This window comes from Hyla sarda, chromosome 12 (assembly GCF_029499605.1).
Source record: "Hyla sarda isolate aHylSar1 chromosome 12, aHylSar1.hap1, whole genome shotgun sequence".
NCBI classification, from domain to species: domain Eukaryota; kingdom Metazoa; phylum Chordata; class Amphibia; order Anura; family Hylidae; genus Hyla; species Hyla sarda.
Window position 1 is genome coordinate 23,950,365 of NC_079200.1, and position 15,593 is coordinate 23,965,957.

The following is a 15,593-nucleotide window of genomic DNA, read 5'->3' on the forward strand; positions in this document are numbered from 1 at the left end:
TTCATTGTCTTGGGGCCTACTCTGCTTGTAATCCTCTATCCTGTGGAACCTCTTTGACAACCGGATGCATACAAAAAGGTGAGGGGGCCCAAAGCAAAGATTATAATGGGGCGCCTTTAGATGTTGGTCAATAATACCACCCGTGAAAGGAAGACATGGTGCTTGTTGACGTCATATCTTTAACATGATTATTTGGTAAATTCTGTCTACTGTAGGATCTATGTGGGTCTAAAGGAACTATAAGGAGATGATTCCTGTACAGCTTTCTAGCTTCCATGAGAATATCCATAAGGATGCAATCACCCTGGTTGTTGCCCCCTCTCCCCATGGATTTCACAGCTGACCCATGATCTTCCTCTACAGTACATATACACTTCCTAAGGAGATATCCGCCTCCAGTATATGCTCCTCTATTAAGCTCAATAGGATAAAAAATGCAGAAACTAATATGCCGTTTTAATGTAGAATAAGTCCAGTGACTTCTCAATAATCCTTAAAATATTAGTTACATACATCCTTCGAAAGCTGCCATATAAAACCATACATTATAATTATTATTTACCTTAGTCATTGTCTGCTGCCTGTCAGCGCCCAGAATCTCCCCTGTAGCAATAAAACTGATAAGGATTTTCAAAACTATAAAAAACAGATAATATGTATTTAATGTGTAATTTGTTATAATCCAACCAGGATTTGCACAATGTTTTATAGTAAAATATAAAATTGAGATGACTTTACACCCATCTTGGCTATTCTGTATAAATATCACCAAGTTGAGTAGAGTTGTATGATCCACCGATAACTCTCCACTAGAAGATCGTTCACTGAAGAGGTTGCACGCAACATATCGCACCATGTCTTGTCACTGGAAAAGTGGATCCGTAAGATCTTCTAGCAGCAGCGTCACTAGTCACAGGGTCAACAGCTTGGCCGCAGACTTCACTTTGGGATCTGAGCACTTTTCGGTTGGAGGTCATAGTTCAAATGATGGACTTCTGCATGGAGGAGAGAAGGAGACCATGCAAAACCTCAATATCCGACTGGCTTCCTATCTGGACAAAGTCAAAGCCCTGGAAGATGCCAATGCTGGTCTTGAAGCACAAATCAAAGAGTGGTACATTAAACACCAGCCAAAAGTAGAGGACTACAGCCCTTACTTCCGTATCATTGAGGAGCTCAGATGCAAGGTGGGTGATCAATGGTATTTTATTGTATTTTAGTCCCAATACTATCACACCTTCCACAACATCTAACCAGGTTGGCCTTATGGTGCTCAGTGGCTTCATCTACCATGATGGTTCTTCTCTGGACAAAAAAAAAGGGGTTTGTAAAAAGTTGCATCAGTCATATAGTACCAGTAAACAGCACACGAAACAGATTCTGGGCCTTCCTTTTAGAGTCTCTACCAATACAGATGTCACTACCAATTTGGATGTGTAAGAGACTCAGATAGCATTAAAGGGGTAGTCCAGGATTTTTTTTATTTGACTATGCTACAGGGGCTGTAAAGTTAGTGTAGTTCATAATATAGTGTCTGTACCTGTGTGTGACGGTTTTCGCACAATTCTTCTGTGATTTTCACTCCAATATTTATTTTTACTAGCATAAAAAATTACTGTTGTCTCAGATTTTTCCCAGCTTACAATGCAGCCGAGACCCGACATCACTAGTCAGCTGATGACAGGGAGCCTGTCTGCTTCAATGGGTGGAGGGATCGCTTGGTGGGAGAGAGATCAATCTGCAACTAATGCAACAGCTGTAGGCACCCTGATTGAAAACCACAGGTCTTTTGAATGGATGCAGCTCATTTATGTTTCAATGGGTGGGGTGGCTAATGTGTGAGAGGGAGGAAGATGGAATTGTGGGATTTGTAGTAAAAAAAAAAGAAAAGTCAAACAGGAAATAGCAGTTCACAAAAAGCTAGCCACAGAGTTATGGTAATCTCACAACATAGCCATTTAGCCCCAAAACAAGCGCAGATCCTTCCTAAACATGTCCATTACTGTCTGCCAGGTACCTACTAAAATCACCTTATGGTGGAGAACCCCTTGTCTAGTTATGATAGGTTAAACTGACCATATACACCACACTAGATTAATGTTAGTCAAAACCACCAAACATGTAATGTGCATGAAGGCCCCAATACTGAATGTCAGGTAGAGGAGTGGACAACTGAATTTTAACATGCCGAATGGTTTTGTTCTTGAAGGGGTACTCCGGTGGAAATTATTATTTTTTTAAATCAACTGGTGCCAGAAAGTTAAACAGATTAGCAAATTACTTCTATTAAAAAAAATCTTAATCCTTCCTGTACTTATTAGCTGCTGAATACTTCAGAGGAAATTCTTTTCTTTTTGGAACACAAAGCTCTCTGCTGACATCATGAGCACAGTGCTCTCTGCTGACATCTCTGTCCATTTTAGGAACTGTCCAGAGCAGCATATGTTTGCTATGGGGATTTTCTCCTACTCTGGACAGTTTTTAAAATGGACAGAGATGTCAGCAGAGAGCACTGTGCTCGTGATGTCAGCAGAGAGCTCTGTGTTCCAAAAAGAAAATCATTTCCTCTGTAGTATTCAGCAGCTAATAAGTACTAGAAGGATTAAGATTTTTTTAATAGAACAAATCTGTTTAACTTTCTGGCACCAGTAGATTTAAAAAAAAAAAAAAAGTTTTCCACTGGAGTACCGCTTTAAAGAAGATATGGCACCGCTGTCTCACAGTCGCTAAAACTACTATACCCATTCAGAACACATGCACTTAAAGGGGTACTCCGCTGCTCAGCGTTTGGAACAAACAGTTCCGAACATTGGAGCAGGAAGCTTGTGATGTCATAGCCCCGCCCCCTCATGATGTCATGACCCACCCCCTCAATGCAAGTCTATGGGAGGGGGCGTGATGCCTGAGGAAGCTGCGCCTGTGCAGTGAAACGTGTTGCACCTTAACCATTAAAGGAATTTTATCTTGATGTACGCACCGCGATTGACTTCTCCCTGATCAGCACCACGAAAATTCCCGGTCTCTCCGAAGTTCCATGGTCTCCTTACACATAACATGTTAGACATGTGGATTAGTGATGAGCGGCAGGGGCCATATTCGAAGTTCCATGGTCTCCTTAATCTTCAAGGGAAGGCTGCAGATGGGTCCATGAATATTTTGTCATTCATTACATGCTGTCCATTGTTGTGTATGCCGGTACACCACCTGAGGGGGTAAGCGGCCATTGTGCCCCCCTCTGTATAATTAACATCCAGCACGTGTGATTCTCCACAGGGAGCGCCTTTTTGTTGCTTTTATATTTCAGATGTTATGTGTAAGACAGTATATTGGATGTCAATTCACTAAAAGTAGTTCTCTTTCTATTCTAGATCCTGGCTGAGAACTCCGCAAATGCTCAACTATTTCTGCAAATTGACAATGCCAAGTTGGCAGCAGAAGACTTTAGAATTAAGTAAGTAAAAAAAAAACTTATATATTTAATTAAAAAACTAACATTTAATGAAGAATTCTGTCACCTAAAGAGAAAAAGACTATTGGGGGAGATTTATCAAAGCCTGGGCAGAGAAAAAGCTGACCAGTTGCCCATAGCAACCAATCAGATGGCTTCTTTCATTTTTAAAAAGGCCTATGAGAAATGAAAGAAGCGATCTGATTGGTTGCTATAAACAACTTGTCAGCTTTTCCTTTAAACAGGTTCTGATAAATCTCCCCATATGGGCAAAATATACAACCAGACAATCTGATCAGAACCTAGAGCATGTTGACCTGCTATTGTGTTTTGCGAGTCTTTCGTAATGCCCATTGGCCAGGCAAGGCAATAATACATGGTGCTATGAAGATTGTAAAAAAAAAATGTCCTCAAATACTACATTTTGGGAACACCAAAGAGTGTTCGGAGAGATGATTTGAGGGGTTTACCCACTATATTTGCAGAACAAGGCGTTAGCCCTAGAGAGGTTTTTTTCTTTTCTTCCTCTGGATCAACACAGCAGAGACTCAATAGGAATATAGATTGAACTTGATGGACTCTGGTCACTTTTCAACCTTATGAACTGTCTTTCTATGTATTTGTAACCATATTATGTATCCAAATATCAGAATAAATCCCTGGATCAACATTCTGTCCCTCTAAATCTAGTATCCATAACCTGTAATTGCTCTCCAGAAATGTCTCCAGACCCCTTTTGAACTCTTTTACAGAGTTCACCATGACCACCTCCTCCGGGAGAGAATTCCCCAGTCTCACTGCTCTTACAGTAAAGAACCCCTGTCTGTTCTGGTGTAGAAACCTTCTTTCCTCTAGACGTAGAGGATGCCCCCTTGTTATAGATACAGTCCTGGGTATAAATAGGTCATGGGAGAGATCTCTGTACTGTCCCCTGATATATTTATCCCATGGTGTAAATATCAGCCATAGCCATAAAGTGCCCCCCCCCCCCCCCGGCATACGATGGCCCCGACACACAATAATTTCAACATACGATGGCCCCTCAGCATCAACATACGATGTTTCGTATGTCGGGGCCATCGCATAAACAGCTATCCGGCAGCACAGACTGCTTCAGCTGCCGCCGGATAGCCGTTTAAGGTGCCCTGTGTGCTGCGGTGAGTATCACTCACATGTCCCCGACGCTCCGGACCGTCCTCTTCAGGATCCCCTGCATGGCTGTCGCTCTCCTTCGTCATCATCACGTCGTCGCGCACGCCGTCCCATCATCCAACAGGAGCGGCGTGCGCAGCGGCGTGATGACGGCGATGGTGAGCGACGATCCTGGGCAGCGGTGACGGTCCGGATCGGTGGGGACACGTGAGTATATCTTTCTTTATATTATTATTGTACCGATCCCTCAACATACGATGGTTTCAACTAACGATGGTTCATTTGGAACAGATCACCATCGTATGTTGAGGGATCACTGTATTTAATGTATTGTATAATTTCAGGTATGAGAATGAACTTTGCCTGTACCAGAGTGTTGAATCAGACATCTGTAGCCTGCGTAGAGTGTTGGATGACCTCACTTTTGGAAGGTCCGCTCTTGAACCACAGCTGGAAAGCTTGAAAGATGAGATGGAATGTCTGAAGAGGAACCATGAAGCGGTATTGAGTCGTTTTTGCTCCTCTCTCTTACACATATTCTTAACCATATGGAGATCATTATGCAACAAGAAACTATATATATTCTTTACATGTCTTCCAAGACATAATGAAGATAATAAGCATTATACTATATATTAGCATCGTACTATATATTAACATTGTAACATATATTAATAGCAAAATTTACCCACAGTCTGACCTGAAGCTCTTAGGTATGTTACCTTAAAGGGGTACTCCGCTGGAAAACATTTTTATTTTTTTAAATCAACTGGTGCCAGAAAGTTAAACAGATTTGTAAATTACTTCTATTAAAAAATCTTAATCCTTCCAGTACTTATCAGCTACTGTTAGGATCCACAGGAAGTTCTTTTCTTTTTGAGTTTCCTTTCTGCCTGACCACAGTGCTCTCTGCTGACACCTCTGTCCATTTTAGGAACTGTCCAGAGCAGGATAGCTTTCTATGGGGATTTGCTTCCACTCTGGACAGTTCCTGACATGGACAGAGGTGTCAGCAGAGAGCACTGTGGTCAGGCAGAAAGAAAATTCAAAAAGAAAAGAACTTCCTGTAGATCATTCAGCAGCTGATAAGTACTGGAAGGATTAAGATTTTTTAATAGAAGTCATTTACAAATCTGTTAAAATTTTTGGTACCAGTTGATTTAAAAAAAAAAAAAAAATGTTTTCCAGTGGAGTACCCCTTTAACATGTTACTTTGTTGAATACTTCAAAGGAAATGAATGCCTTGAAGGGAGAAAAAGCCGACATTAATGTGGAGTTGAATGCTGCACCCGGAGTGGACCTAAGCAAGCTTCTGAATGACATGAGGGTTCAGTATGAAGAAATTGCTGAGCAGAACAGGCAGAAGGCTGCAGAGTGGTTTAATGAAAAGGTGAGTACTCATGGTTACATAATACAGGAAAACTGTAGAACTGTAATGATAATTCAACCATTTAGACAGTGGTCTTATCCAATCAATATGTCTGACATAATGATCCAACTGTTGGCTTCTTGATGTTTTCAATGCCAATACTTTAATCGTAGGCCGTGAACACAACGGGGTTTATTTACGAACGTGATCCCGACTCTTTTTTGTCAGGTTTTGTGCCCAAATTGTGTCGCACATCCCTTGCGACACAATTTACGACCCAAAAAACCCAAGACCCTTCCATTTTACAAGAGAAACCCGAAAAGGGGCGAGACCACTGGATAACGTGGTCATGGTCCCGACAAAAGGGGCATGACCCCTGGAGTTTTGAAAAATCCCAACATATTTACTATGGTTTCCACAGAAAATGTGCTGGATTTGAGCTGAGGAAAACCCGACAGATCAGAACAGTTGTAAAAAAAAGCAAAACGTAGGGAAAAGTGCAAAATGTAGGGGAACCTCACAATTTCTCCATGTAAGATGTTGAGCCCTTCCATCAACTAGTGGTGGTGAGAAGGGTTGTCCAGCCAGAAAAAAAAAAATAATAATAATAATAAAAAAAAATATATATATAAATAAAGAAAAAAAAAAAAAAAAAAAAAAAAAAAAAATTATATATATATATATATATATATATATATATATATATATATATATATATATATATATATATATATATGTATATAATTATTTTAAAAAAAGTAGCAAACTGGCTTAAAAAATGTCATACTTACCTTAGCAATCCCACCTTTACGGCTCTAACACTCAAGGGTTCCTGGTGATTTCCCCTTCTTGATCACCTCTAGAGATACCAGAAATTCTCACACTTCCCATATTGGCTAAAAGTTAGACAATAAGACAGAAGTTGGCCAAATCCTTTAAATGGCCGAAAATCACATTTTTATGGGGCCTATCTATCTATCCTCCCGCAATGGCCGACGTTGGACAAAAGAAAGATCAGAATAATAATTTTCAAGAAAAAGATAAAGCATTGGCCAATAGGTCTGGTAGCAGCTTATTCCTCTCTTCCCTAAAACAAACAATGTTAATGGTGGAGTTGGAAGAAATGGTCTTTGATGTTCTTCTGGTCAAACTTTAGATGGAAAAGACTGGGAAAAGGTTTCTCTAACCATGGGATAGTTGTTACCATCCAAGGTGGTATGATCGAAAACAAGGACCATGAAAAGAAAACTCTACAAATTACATTGAAACTGCTAAAGCTATCAAAACGATGACATATCAATATTGATTTAGCTTTATTTATTTTATTTTTTATTTAGAGTGCTGAACTCAACAAGGAGATCTCACACAGCAGCGAGATGGTCAAGAGCCACCAGACCCAACTGAATGAGCTAAGACGTACTCTCCAAGAACTGGAAATTGAGCTTCAGGCCCAACTGGCCATGGTAATACAAGTTGCTTTGGAATTAGTCTTGAATATTATTTAATATACTGGTTATAGAATGTATTCCATGTTGGGCTATGAATTTACAAATGGAATATTTTTCGATTTACGACAGAAAAAATCCCTGGAGTGCTCACTGGCAGAGACGGAGCGCTGCTACAACACTCAGCTCACGCAAGTGCAAGAATATGTAGTAAATATTGAAGAACAGTTGGGTCAGGTCCGTAGTGATTTGGAAAGACAGAATGCCGAATATAAACTTCTTCTAGACATCAAGACCCGACTGGAAAAGGAGATTGAGACTTATCGCCGACTACTTGAGGGAGAATCGTAAGTATGATAACGGGTTGTATTTACCACTAGGCATATGAGGGCAACACGATCTGTAAATACAGCCCTATCTATATAGGGTAAAGCAGTGACACAACTAGACATTTACTTTATTAAAGGGGTATTCCAGGCAAAAACATTTTATCCCCTATCCAAAGGCCACCACGCCCCCTCCCATAGACATGAATGGAGGGGGCGTGGCGTGACCTCACATCACGCCCCCTCCCATAGATTTGCTTTGAGGGGGCGGGGCGTGATGGCATGAGGGGGCGGGGCTATGACATTACGAGCTCCCGGCTCCAGCATTCGGAACTATTTGTTCCAAACACTGAGTACCCCTTTAAGTGCACGTGTTCTGAATGGGTATAGTTGTTTTAGCGACTGTAAGACAGCTCTAGCGGTGCCATATCTTCTATAAAGTGGTACTTGGGTGGAAAACTTTTTTTCCGCCACGCCCCCTCCATTCATGTCTATGGGAGGGGGCATGACGGTGTCACGCCCCCTCCCATAGACATGAATGGAGGGGGCGTGGCGTGACATCACGTCCCCAGTCCCGGAAACCAGGAGGTTTCCGAAACTGGAGATTCAGAACCCGCATAGAAAGTGGGTGCTACAGGGAGATCGCGGGGGTCTCAGCAGCAGGGCCCCCACGATCATGTTTTTTGCCTGGAATACCCCTTTAAAACAACTACAATATAAAATACATAAAACACCGGTATATTAAATCATAATCCATTCTCTATTACAGATTGCACTACAAAGAAGTGATAATCCCTTGTAAAGGTATGCCAGGATTTTAATTTATTCCAAATAGAGAAATGTAAGAATACAATGTTTAAGAATTACTAGAATTATTTAGGATCATAGACAGACATTTATAAAGCCATTTAGTTACATTTTTTTTTATTAAAAATGTTGCACAAATGTCGCACCTGCGACTACGCGATTTTTCGTGCGACATTTTGACTGGAAAGCGAGAAAAGCAAGTTTTCCAAAACTTAACTACGTAGTAATAATTTTAAAATGGACTACGGGTAGTCTGGTATTCGCAACAAGGTTAAAAATTGACAAAATTTATTCCAGCCCAAACATGGAGCAGAAAAAGCTACTACCAAAGTAAAAAAGGAAAAATTGCTTACGTGAAAGAAAATTATCAACGGGCTGAAACCAGTTGAGAAATAAGTCACACGTAAGCAAAAAAAAAAAGTTAAGAAAAAATTACAAAAAAAAAAGGAATACATAAGCAAAGATTGATAAATGTCCCTCATAGTTGTTATATTCTTCCTAGTACCCACAGTATAAAACTACCCACATAATACCACCTGTAGTCTATGATATCATGGCACTACATACCGTATTTTTCGCCGTATAAGACGCACTTTTTCTTCCCCAAAACTGGGGGGAAAAAGTCGGTGCGTCTTATACGGCGAATACACCCCTATCGCGGCGGTCCCTGCGGCCATCGACGGCCGGGACCCGCGGCTAATACAGGACATCACCGATCGCGGTGATGCCCTGTATTAACCCTTCAGACGCGGCGATCAAAGCTGACCGCCGCGTCTGAAGGGAAAGTGACACTAACCCGGCTGTTCAGTCGGGCTGTTCGGGAGCGCCATGATTTCACCGCGGCGGTCCCGAACAGCCCGACTGAATAGCCGGGTTAGTGCTTACAGGACACCGGGGGGGACCTTACCTGCCTCCTCGGTGTCTTCTCCGTTCAGGGATCCCCTGTATGGCCGGCGCTCTCCTTCCTCGTCATCACGTCGTCGCATACGTGCGTCGGCGTGCGTAACGACGTGATGGCGGCGACGGAGAGCGAGGATACCCGGCCGGCAGCAGAGACGTTCCCGGAGGGACGGGGAAACGGCGACAGCGATGGAGGACGACATCCAGGGCAGCGGTGACGTGTCCGGTGCGGCGGGGACACGTGAGTATTACCTCCTATGCAGTGGTCTTCAATCTGCGGACCTCCAGATGTTGCTAAACTACAACTCCCAGCATGCCCGGACAGCCAACGGCTGTCCGGGCATGCTGGGAGTTGTAGTTTTGCAACATCTGGAGGTCCGCAGGTTGAAGACCACTATTGGGTTCAAAATCTTTATTTTTTAGATTTTGCACCTATAAATTGGGTGCGTCTTATACGCCGGTGCGTCCTATAGGGCGAAAAATACGGTACTACCTAGTACCTACAGCGTCATTGCATCCATGCAGTCTTAGTAACAATAAGGAAGAACACAATGTATAGTATCTTCAGATCAGCAGTGTCTAAGGTATTGTATGTTAAAGGGGTACTCCGCTGGGGAAAAAAAATTTTAAATCAACTGGTGGCAGAAAGTTAAACAGATTTGTAAATGACTTCTATTAAAAAATCTTTACCCTTCCAGTACTTTTTAGCAGCTGTATACTACAGAGGAAATTCTTCTCTTTATGAATTTCTTTTTTTTTTTTGTCTTGTCCACAGTGCTCTCTGCTGACACCTCTGTCCGTGTCAGGAACTGTCCAGAGCAGCATAGGTTTGCTATGGGGATTTTCTCCTGCTCTGGACAGTTCCTGATACGGACAGAGGTGTCACTAGAGAGCACTGTGGACAAGACAAAAAAAAAAATTCAAAAAGAAAAGAATTTCCTCTGTAGCATACCATACAGCTGCTAAAAAGTACTGGAAGGGTAAAGATTTTTTAATAGAAGTAATTTACAAATCTGTTTAACTTTCTGGCACCAGTTGATTTAAAAAAATATATATTTTCCACCGGAGTACCCCTTTAAGTGTTGTCAAGGAAAGACCATTGTTGGTTGAAAAACTTTGGCCATTTCGGCCATTGGAACTTGATGGACTATTGCAATATTATACTTCTTCGTCTACAGGTCCATAGTGTGTGTGTGTGTGTGTGTGTGTGTGTGTGTGTGTGTGTGTGTGTGTGTGTATATATATATATATATATATATATATATATATATATATATATATATATATATATATATATATATATATATATATATATATATATATATATATATGTATATATGTATATATATCTCAAAAAGTACAAGCCCACTCACCACGTCAAGGCCACCTAGTCAAAGTGGGTCCCTAACCTAACACTGGCATAGCGTCAATGGGTTGTTCCCCTGTGGGCGTGGTGTATCGGGGTCAATGGTCGCCACCCGGCGCTACGCCAATGTCAGGTTAGGGACCCACTCTGACGAGGTGGCCTTGACGTGGCGAGTGGACTTGTACTTTTTGATCAAAATGTATAATAACAACCTGTTAGTTTTTAAAATTATGCTGAGAAGCAAATAGATCAAAATACAAATGGTGGATTGTGCACAATATTTTACAGTGCCATAGTACTATCTTGTACCTCCATACGACCTCCAGTGCCATAATACTAAACACAAGACCCCCATGAACTATATGCTATTTATAATGCCCTGATATCCCCTCAGACACCGGGATATCACCATTAGCGTTGAGCGCGAATATTCAAAATGCTAATTTTTACCGCAAATATCGTCACTTCGCAATTTCCCGAATATTTAGAATATAGTGATATATATATTCGTCATTATGAATATACATTTTTTCATGCGAATATTTATGCAAATATTTATGCGAATATTTCTGCGAATATCAGCACTTCGCGATTTCACGAATATTTAAAGTATAGTTATATATATTCGTAATGACGAATATTCATTTCTTATGCAAATTTATGTGAATATTTATGCAAATATTTATGCTAATATTTATGTGAATATTTATGCAAATATCAGCACTTTGCGATTTCACGAATATTTAAAGGGTAGCTCCCACCATCCTATTTATTTTTTTTTGCTAGCCCGTTCCCCCCGTTTTTTTAAACCAACTGATGCCAGAACATTAAACAGATTTGTAAATTACTTCTATTAAAAAATCTTAATCCTTCCAGTACTTATCAGCTGCTGTATGCTGCAAAGGAAGTTCTTTTCTTTTTCAATTTCTTTTCTGTCTGACCACAGTGCTCTCTGCTGACACCTCTGTCTGTCTCAGGAACTGTCCAGAGCAGGAGAAAATCCCCATAGCAAACCTCTCCTGCTCTTGACAGCTCTTGAGACAGACAGAGGTGTCAGCAGAGAGCACTGTGGTCAGATAGAAAATAAATTGAAAAAGGAAATAACTTTCTCTGTAGCATACAGCAGCTGATAAGTACTGGAAGGATTAAGATTAAATAGAAGTTATTTACAAATCTGTTCAATGTTCTGGCACCAGTTGATTTTAAAAAAAAATGTTTTTCACCGGAGTACCCCTTTAACAGTACCATTTTAGTTTTGATGGGACTTTTTAAAGGGGTACTCCAGTGGAAAGCTTTTTTTTTTTTTTAAATCAACTGGTGCCAGAAAGTTAAACAGATTTGTAAATTGCTTCTATTAAAAAATCTTAATCCTTCCAGTACATATTAGCTGCTGAATACTACAGAGGAAATTCTTTTCTTTTTGGAACACAGAGCTCTCTGCTGACATCACGAGCACAGTGCTCTCTGCTGACATCTCTGTCCATTTTAGGAACTGTCCAGAGTAGGAGAAAATCCCCATAGCAAACATATGATACTCTGGACAGTTCCTAAAATGGACAGAGAGGTCAGCAGAGAGCACTGTGCTCGTGATGTCAGCAGACAGCTCTGTGTTCCAAAAAGAAAAGAATTTCCTCTATAGTATTCAGCAGCTAATAAGTACTGGAAGGATTAAGATTTTTTAATAGAGGTAATTTATAAATCTGTTTAACTTTCTGGAACCAGTTCATTTAAAAAAAAAAAAAAAGTTTTCCACCGGAGTACCCCTTTAATCACTTTTTTTTAAATTTTTTTTATTCGGGAGTTGCAGTTAGTTACTAACTACAACTCCCAGCATGCCCTGATACAGCCTTTTGCTCAGCTGCTGCCCCAAACGAAGACTACAACTCCCAGCATGTTGGACTATATAGTAGTATATAGTATAGGTCAGTGTTTCCCAACCAGGGGTGCCTCCAGCTGTTGCAAAACTACAACTCCCAGCATTCCCGGACAGCCAACGGCTGTCCGGGCATGCTGGGAGTTGTAGTTTTGCAATAGCTGGAGACGCTCTGGTTGGAAAAACACTGGTATAGGTTATGGTGCAACATTCCAGGAGTTGGAGGATTGGTTGGATAAATACCCGCCATTACATTGCCGGTATTTTTAATATAAAAATACCGGCAAGGTGGCCAAAATACCGTCCAGGGGGCAACCTTAACCATAACCCATATTTTTCTTTCTCTCAAGAGCCAAATAAAACCAGGAAAGTGACAACCATCGTGGAGGAAGTGGTCAATGGCAAAATTGTGTCTCACAAAGTGAAAGCAACTGAAGAGAAGCTGTAGTACTAACCTTTTCTTCATCTCCATTGTCATGGCCTGTGCTGAATAATACACGGCCCGCTTGGTAACTGGGCATAAAGTATCTCTTTGCTTTTACTAGTTAATAAACATTATTGAGCATTTCATTTTGGCTATTTTGTTTTGTTTATATTTATCGGGGAACAACAAACTGAGAGACCAGCTAAATTTAGGCAGGTAAAGGGGTATTCCAAGAATTTGTTTTATTTGACTATGCTACAGCGGCTGTAAAGATAGTGTAGTTCATAATACAGTGTCTGTACCTGTGTTTGATGGTTTTCTCACAATTCTTATGGGATTTTCACCCAAATATTTATTTTTAAAAGGATACAAAATGACTCAGGTCTCAGGATTTCCCAGGTTGCAGTGCGTCAAGACATGACATCACTAGTCAATTGTGCAAAAGAGTCCAGTCCTGGTTCAATGGGTGGAGCGACCGCTGGGTGGGAGAGAGATTATTTAGCAACAGCTGTAGGCCACCCTGGTTAGAAAACACTGGTCTTTTGAATGGCTGCAGCTCATTTGTGCTGCAATGTGTAGGAGGGAGGAATGTAACTTCACACTTACAAACATAGAGCTATGGGATGTGTGGTTTAGGAGAACAAGCTCTAACAGGAAATACCCGGTTCACAAAAAGATAGCGTGGCAGGCATGTACTAAAATCACCTTATGGTGGATAACTCCATTAAAAGGAACCTGTCATCCCTTTAATGCTGCCTGAACCATAATTCAGTGAGACGGTTTTGAGCTTCTGCCTGCCCTAACAGTTTGGTTGATTTTTCCCTATATCCTATTATCAATTAAGGCCAGTGTGGCGGGGAGAAGCCACAGGGGAACACCCAACAACTTGTGGTTCAGGTTGTATGAAAGTAATGACAAGTCCCTGTTAAGAGAAGGCCTGTGCCTCCAGAATGATTCAGCACTTAAAGGGGTGATCCGGTGGAAATCAATTGGTGCCAGAAAGTTAAACAAATTTGTAAGTTACTTCTATTTAAAAATATTATTCCTTCCAGAACTTATCAGTTGCTGTATGTTCCAGAGGAAGTGCTTTTCTTTTTGAATTTCTTTTCTGTCTGCTCTCTGCTGAAACCTCTGTCCATTTTAGGAACTGTCCAGAGTAGGAGCAAATCCCCATAGAAAACTGCTTCAGACTATTCCTAAAATGAATAGAGGTGTCAGCAGAGAGCACTGTGGTCAGACAGAAAGGAAATTCAAAAAGAAAAGAACTTCATGTAGAGCATATAGCAGCATCCTACAAGGAACGCCAACATCTAACCGGATGGTGGAAGCCATTTCGCTCAGATTTATTGAAAAATGTGTTTGCCCAAAATAACCAATCACAGCTCAGCTTTTATATATTAACAAGCTCTGGTAAAATGAAAGCTGAGCTGTGATTGGTTGCTATAAATAGACAGCTTTTGTTTTAGGCAGACTGATGAATCTGGGGGTATAGTGTTTGTGGGGGGTGTATCCACTGGGCCTCTTTTTACTCATTTTATTAACAACTCCTAAGACCCCACCACAAACTGCAGTAATAAAAATGAGGAAAAACAAAACAGTGCCAACAAATCCACAGCAAGTTACAGCAAATCCACAGCAAGTTACAGCAAATCCAAACAAATCCACAGCAAGTTACAGCAAATCCAAACAAATCCACAGAAAGTTACAGCAAATCCAAACAAATCCACAAGTTACATCAAATCCACAGCAAGTTACAGAAGATCCAAACAAATCCACAGCAAGTTACAGCAAATCCAAACAAATCCACAGCAAGTTACAGCAAATCCAAACAAATCCACAGTAAATTACAGCAGATCCAAACAAATCCACAGCAAGTTACAGCAGATCCAAACAAATCCACAGCAACTTACAGCAGATCCAAACAAATCCACAGCAAGTTACAGCAAATCCAAACAAATCCACAGCAAGTTACAGAAGATCCAAACAAATCCAAAGCAAGTTACAGCAGATCCAAACAAATTCACAGCAACTTACAGCAGATCCAAACAAATCCACAGCAAGTTACAGCAAATCCAAACAAATCCACAGCAAGTTACAGCAAATTCAAACAAATCCACAGCAAGTTACAGTAGATCCAAACAAATCCACAGCAAGTTACAGCAAATCCAAACAAATCCCCAGCAAGTTACAGAAGATCCAAACAAATCCACAGCAAGTTACAGCAAATCCAAACAAATCCACAGAAAGTTACAGCAAATTCATACAAATCCACAGCAAGTTACAGGAAATCCAAACAAATCCACAAGTTACATCAAATCCACAGCAAGTTACAGAAGATCCAAACAAATTCACAGCAAGTTACAGCAAATCCAAACAAATCCCCAGCAAGTTACAGCAGATCCAAACAAATCCACAGCAACTTACAGCAGATCCAAACAAATCCACAGCAAGTTACAGCAGATCCAAACAAATCCACAGCAACT

At 40.8% G+C, this 15,593-nt stretch overlaps 1 protein-coding gene and 1 long non-coding RNA gene across 2 annotated transcripts in view; one reads left to right on the top strand and one right to left on the bottom strand.

The window, feature by feature from the left end:
* LOC130296948 (uncharacterized) overlaps window positions 1-15,593 on the bottom strand; it is a 68,310-nt gene that overhangs the window by 32,586 nt on the left and 20,131 nt on the right. The gene's annotated exons all lie outside the window — the stretch shown is intronic.
* LOC130296947 (keratin, type I cytoskeletal 17-like) lies at window positions 682-13,256 on the top strand. The gene is made up of 8 exons (XM_056549018.1): window positions 682-1,187; window positions 3,369-3,451; window positions 4,945-5,101; window positions 5,832-5,990; window positions 7,307-7,432; window positions 7,547-7,761; window positions 8,510-8,544; window positions 13,037-13,256. Exons 1-8 carry the CDS (start codon window positions 855-857, stop codon window positions 13,132-13,134), a joined length of 1,206 nt encoding a protein of 401 aa, XP_056404993.1. The 5' UTR covers window positions 682-854; the 3' UTR covers window positions 13,135-13,256.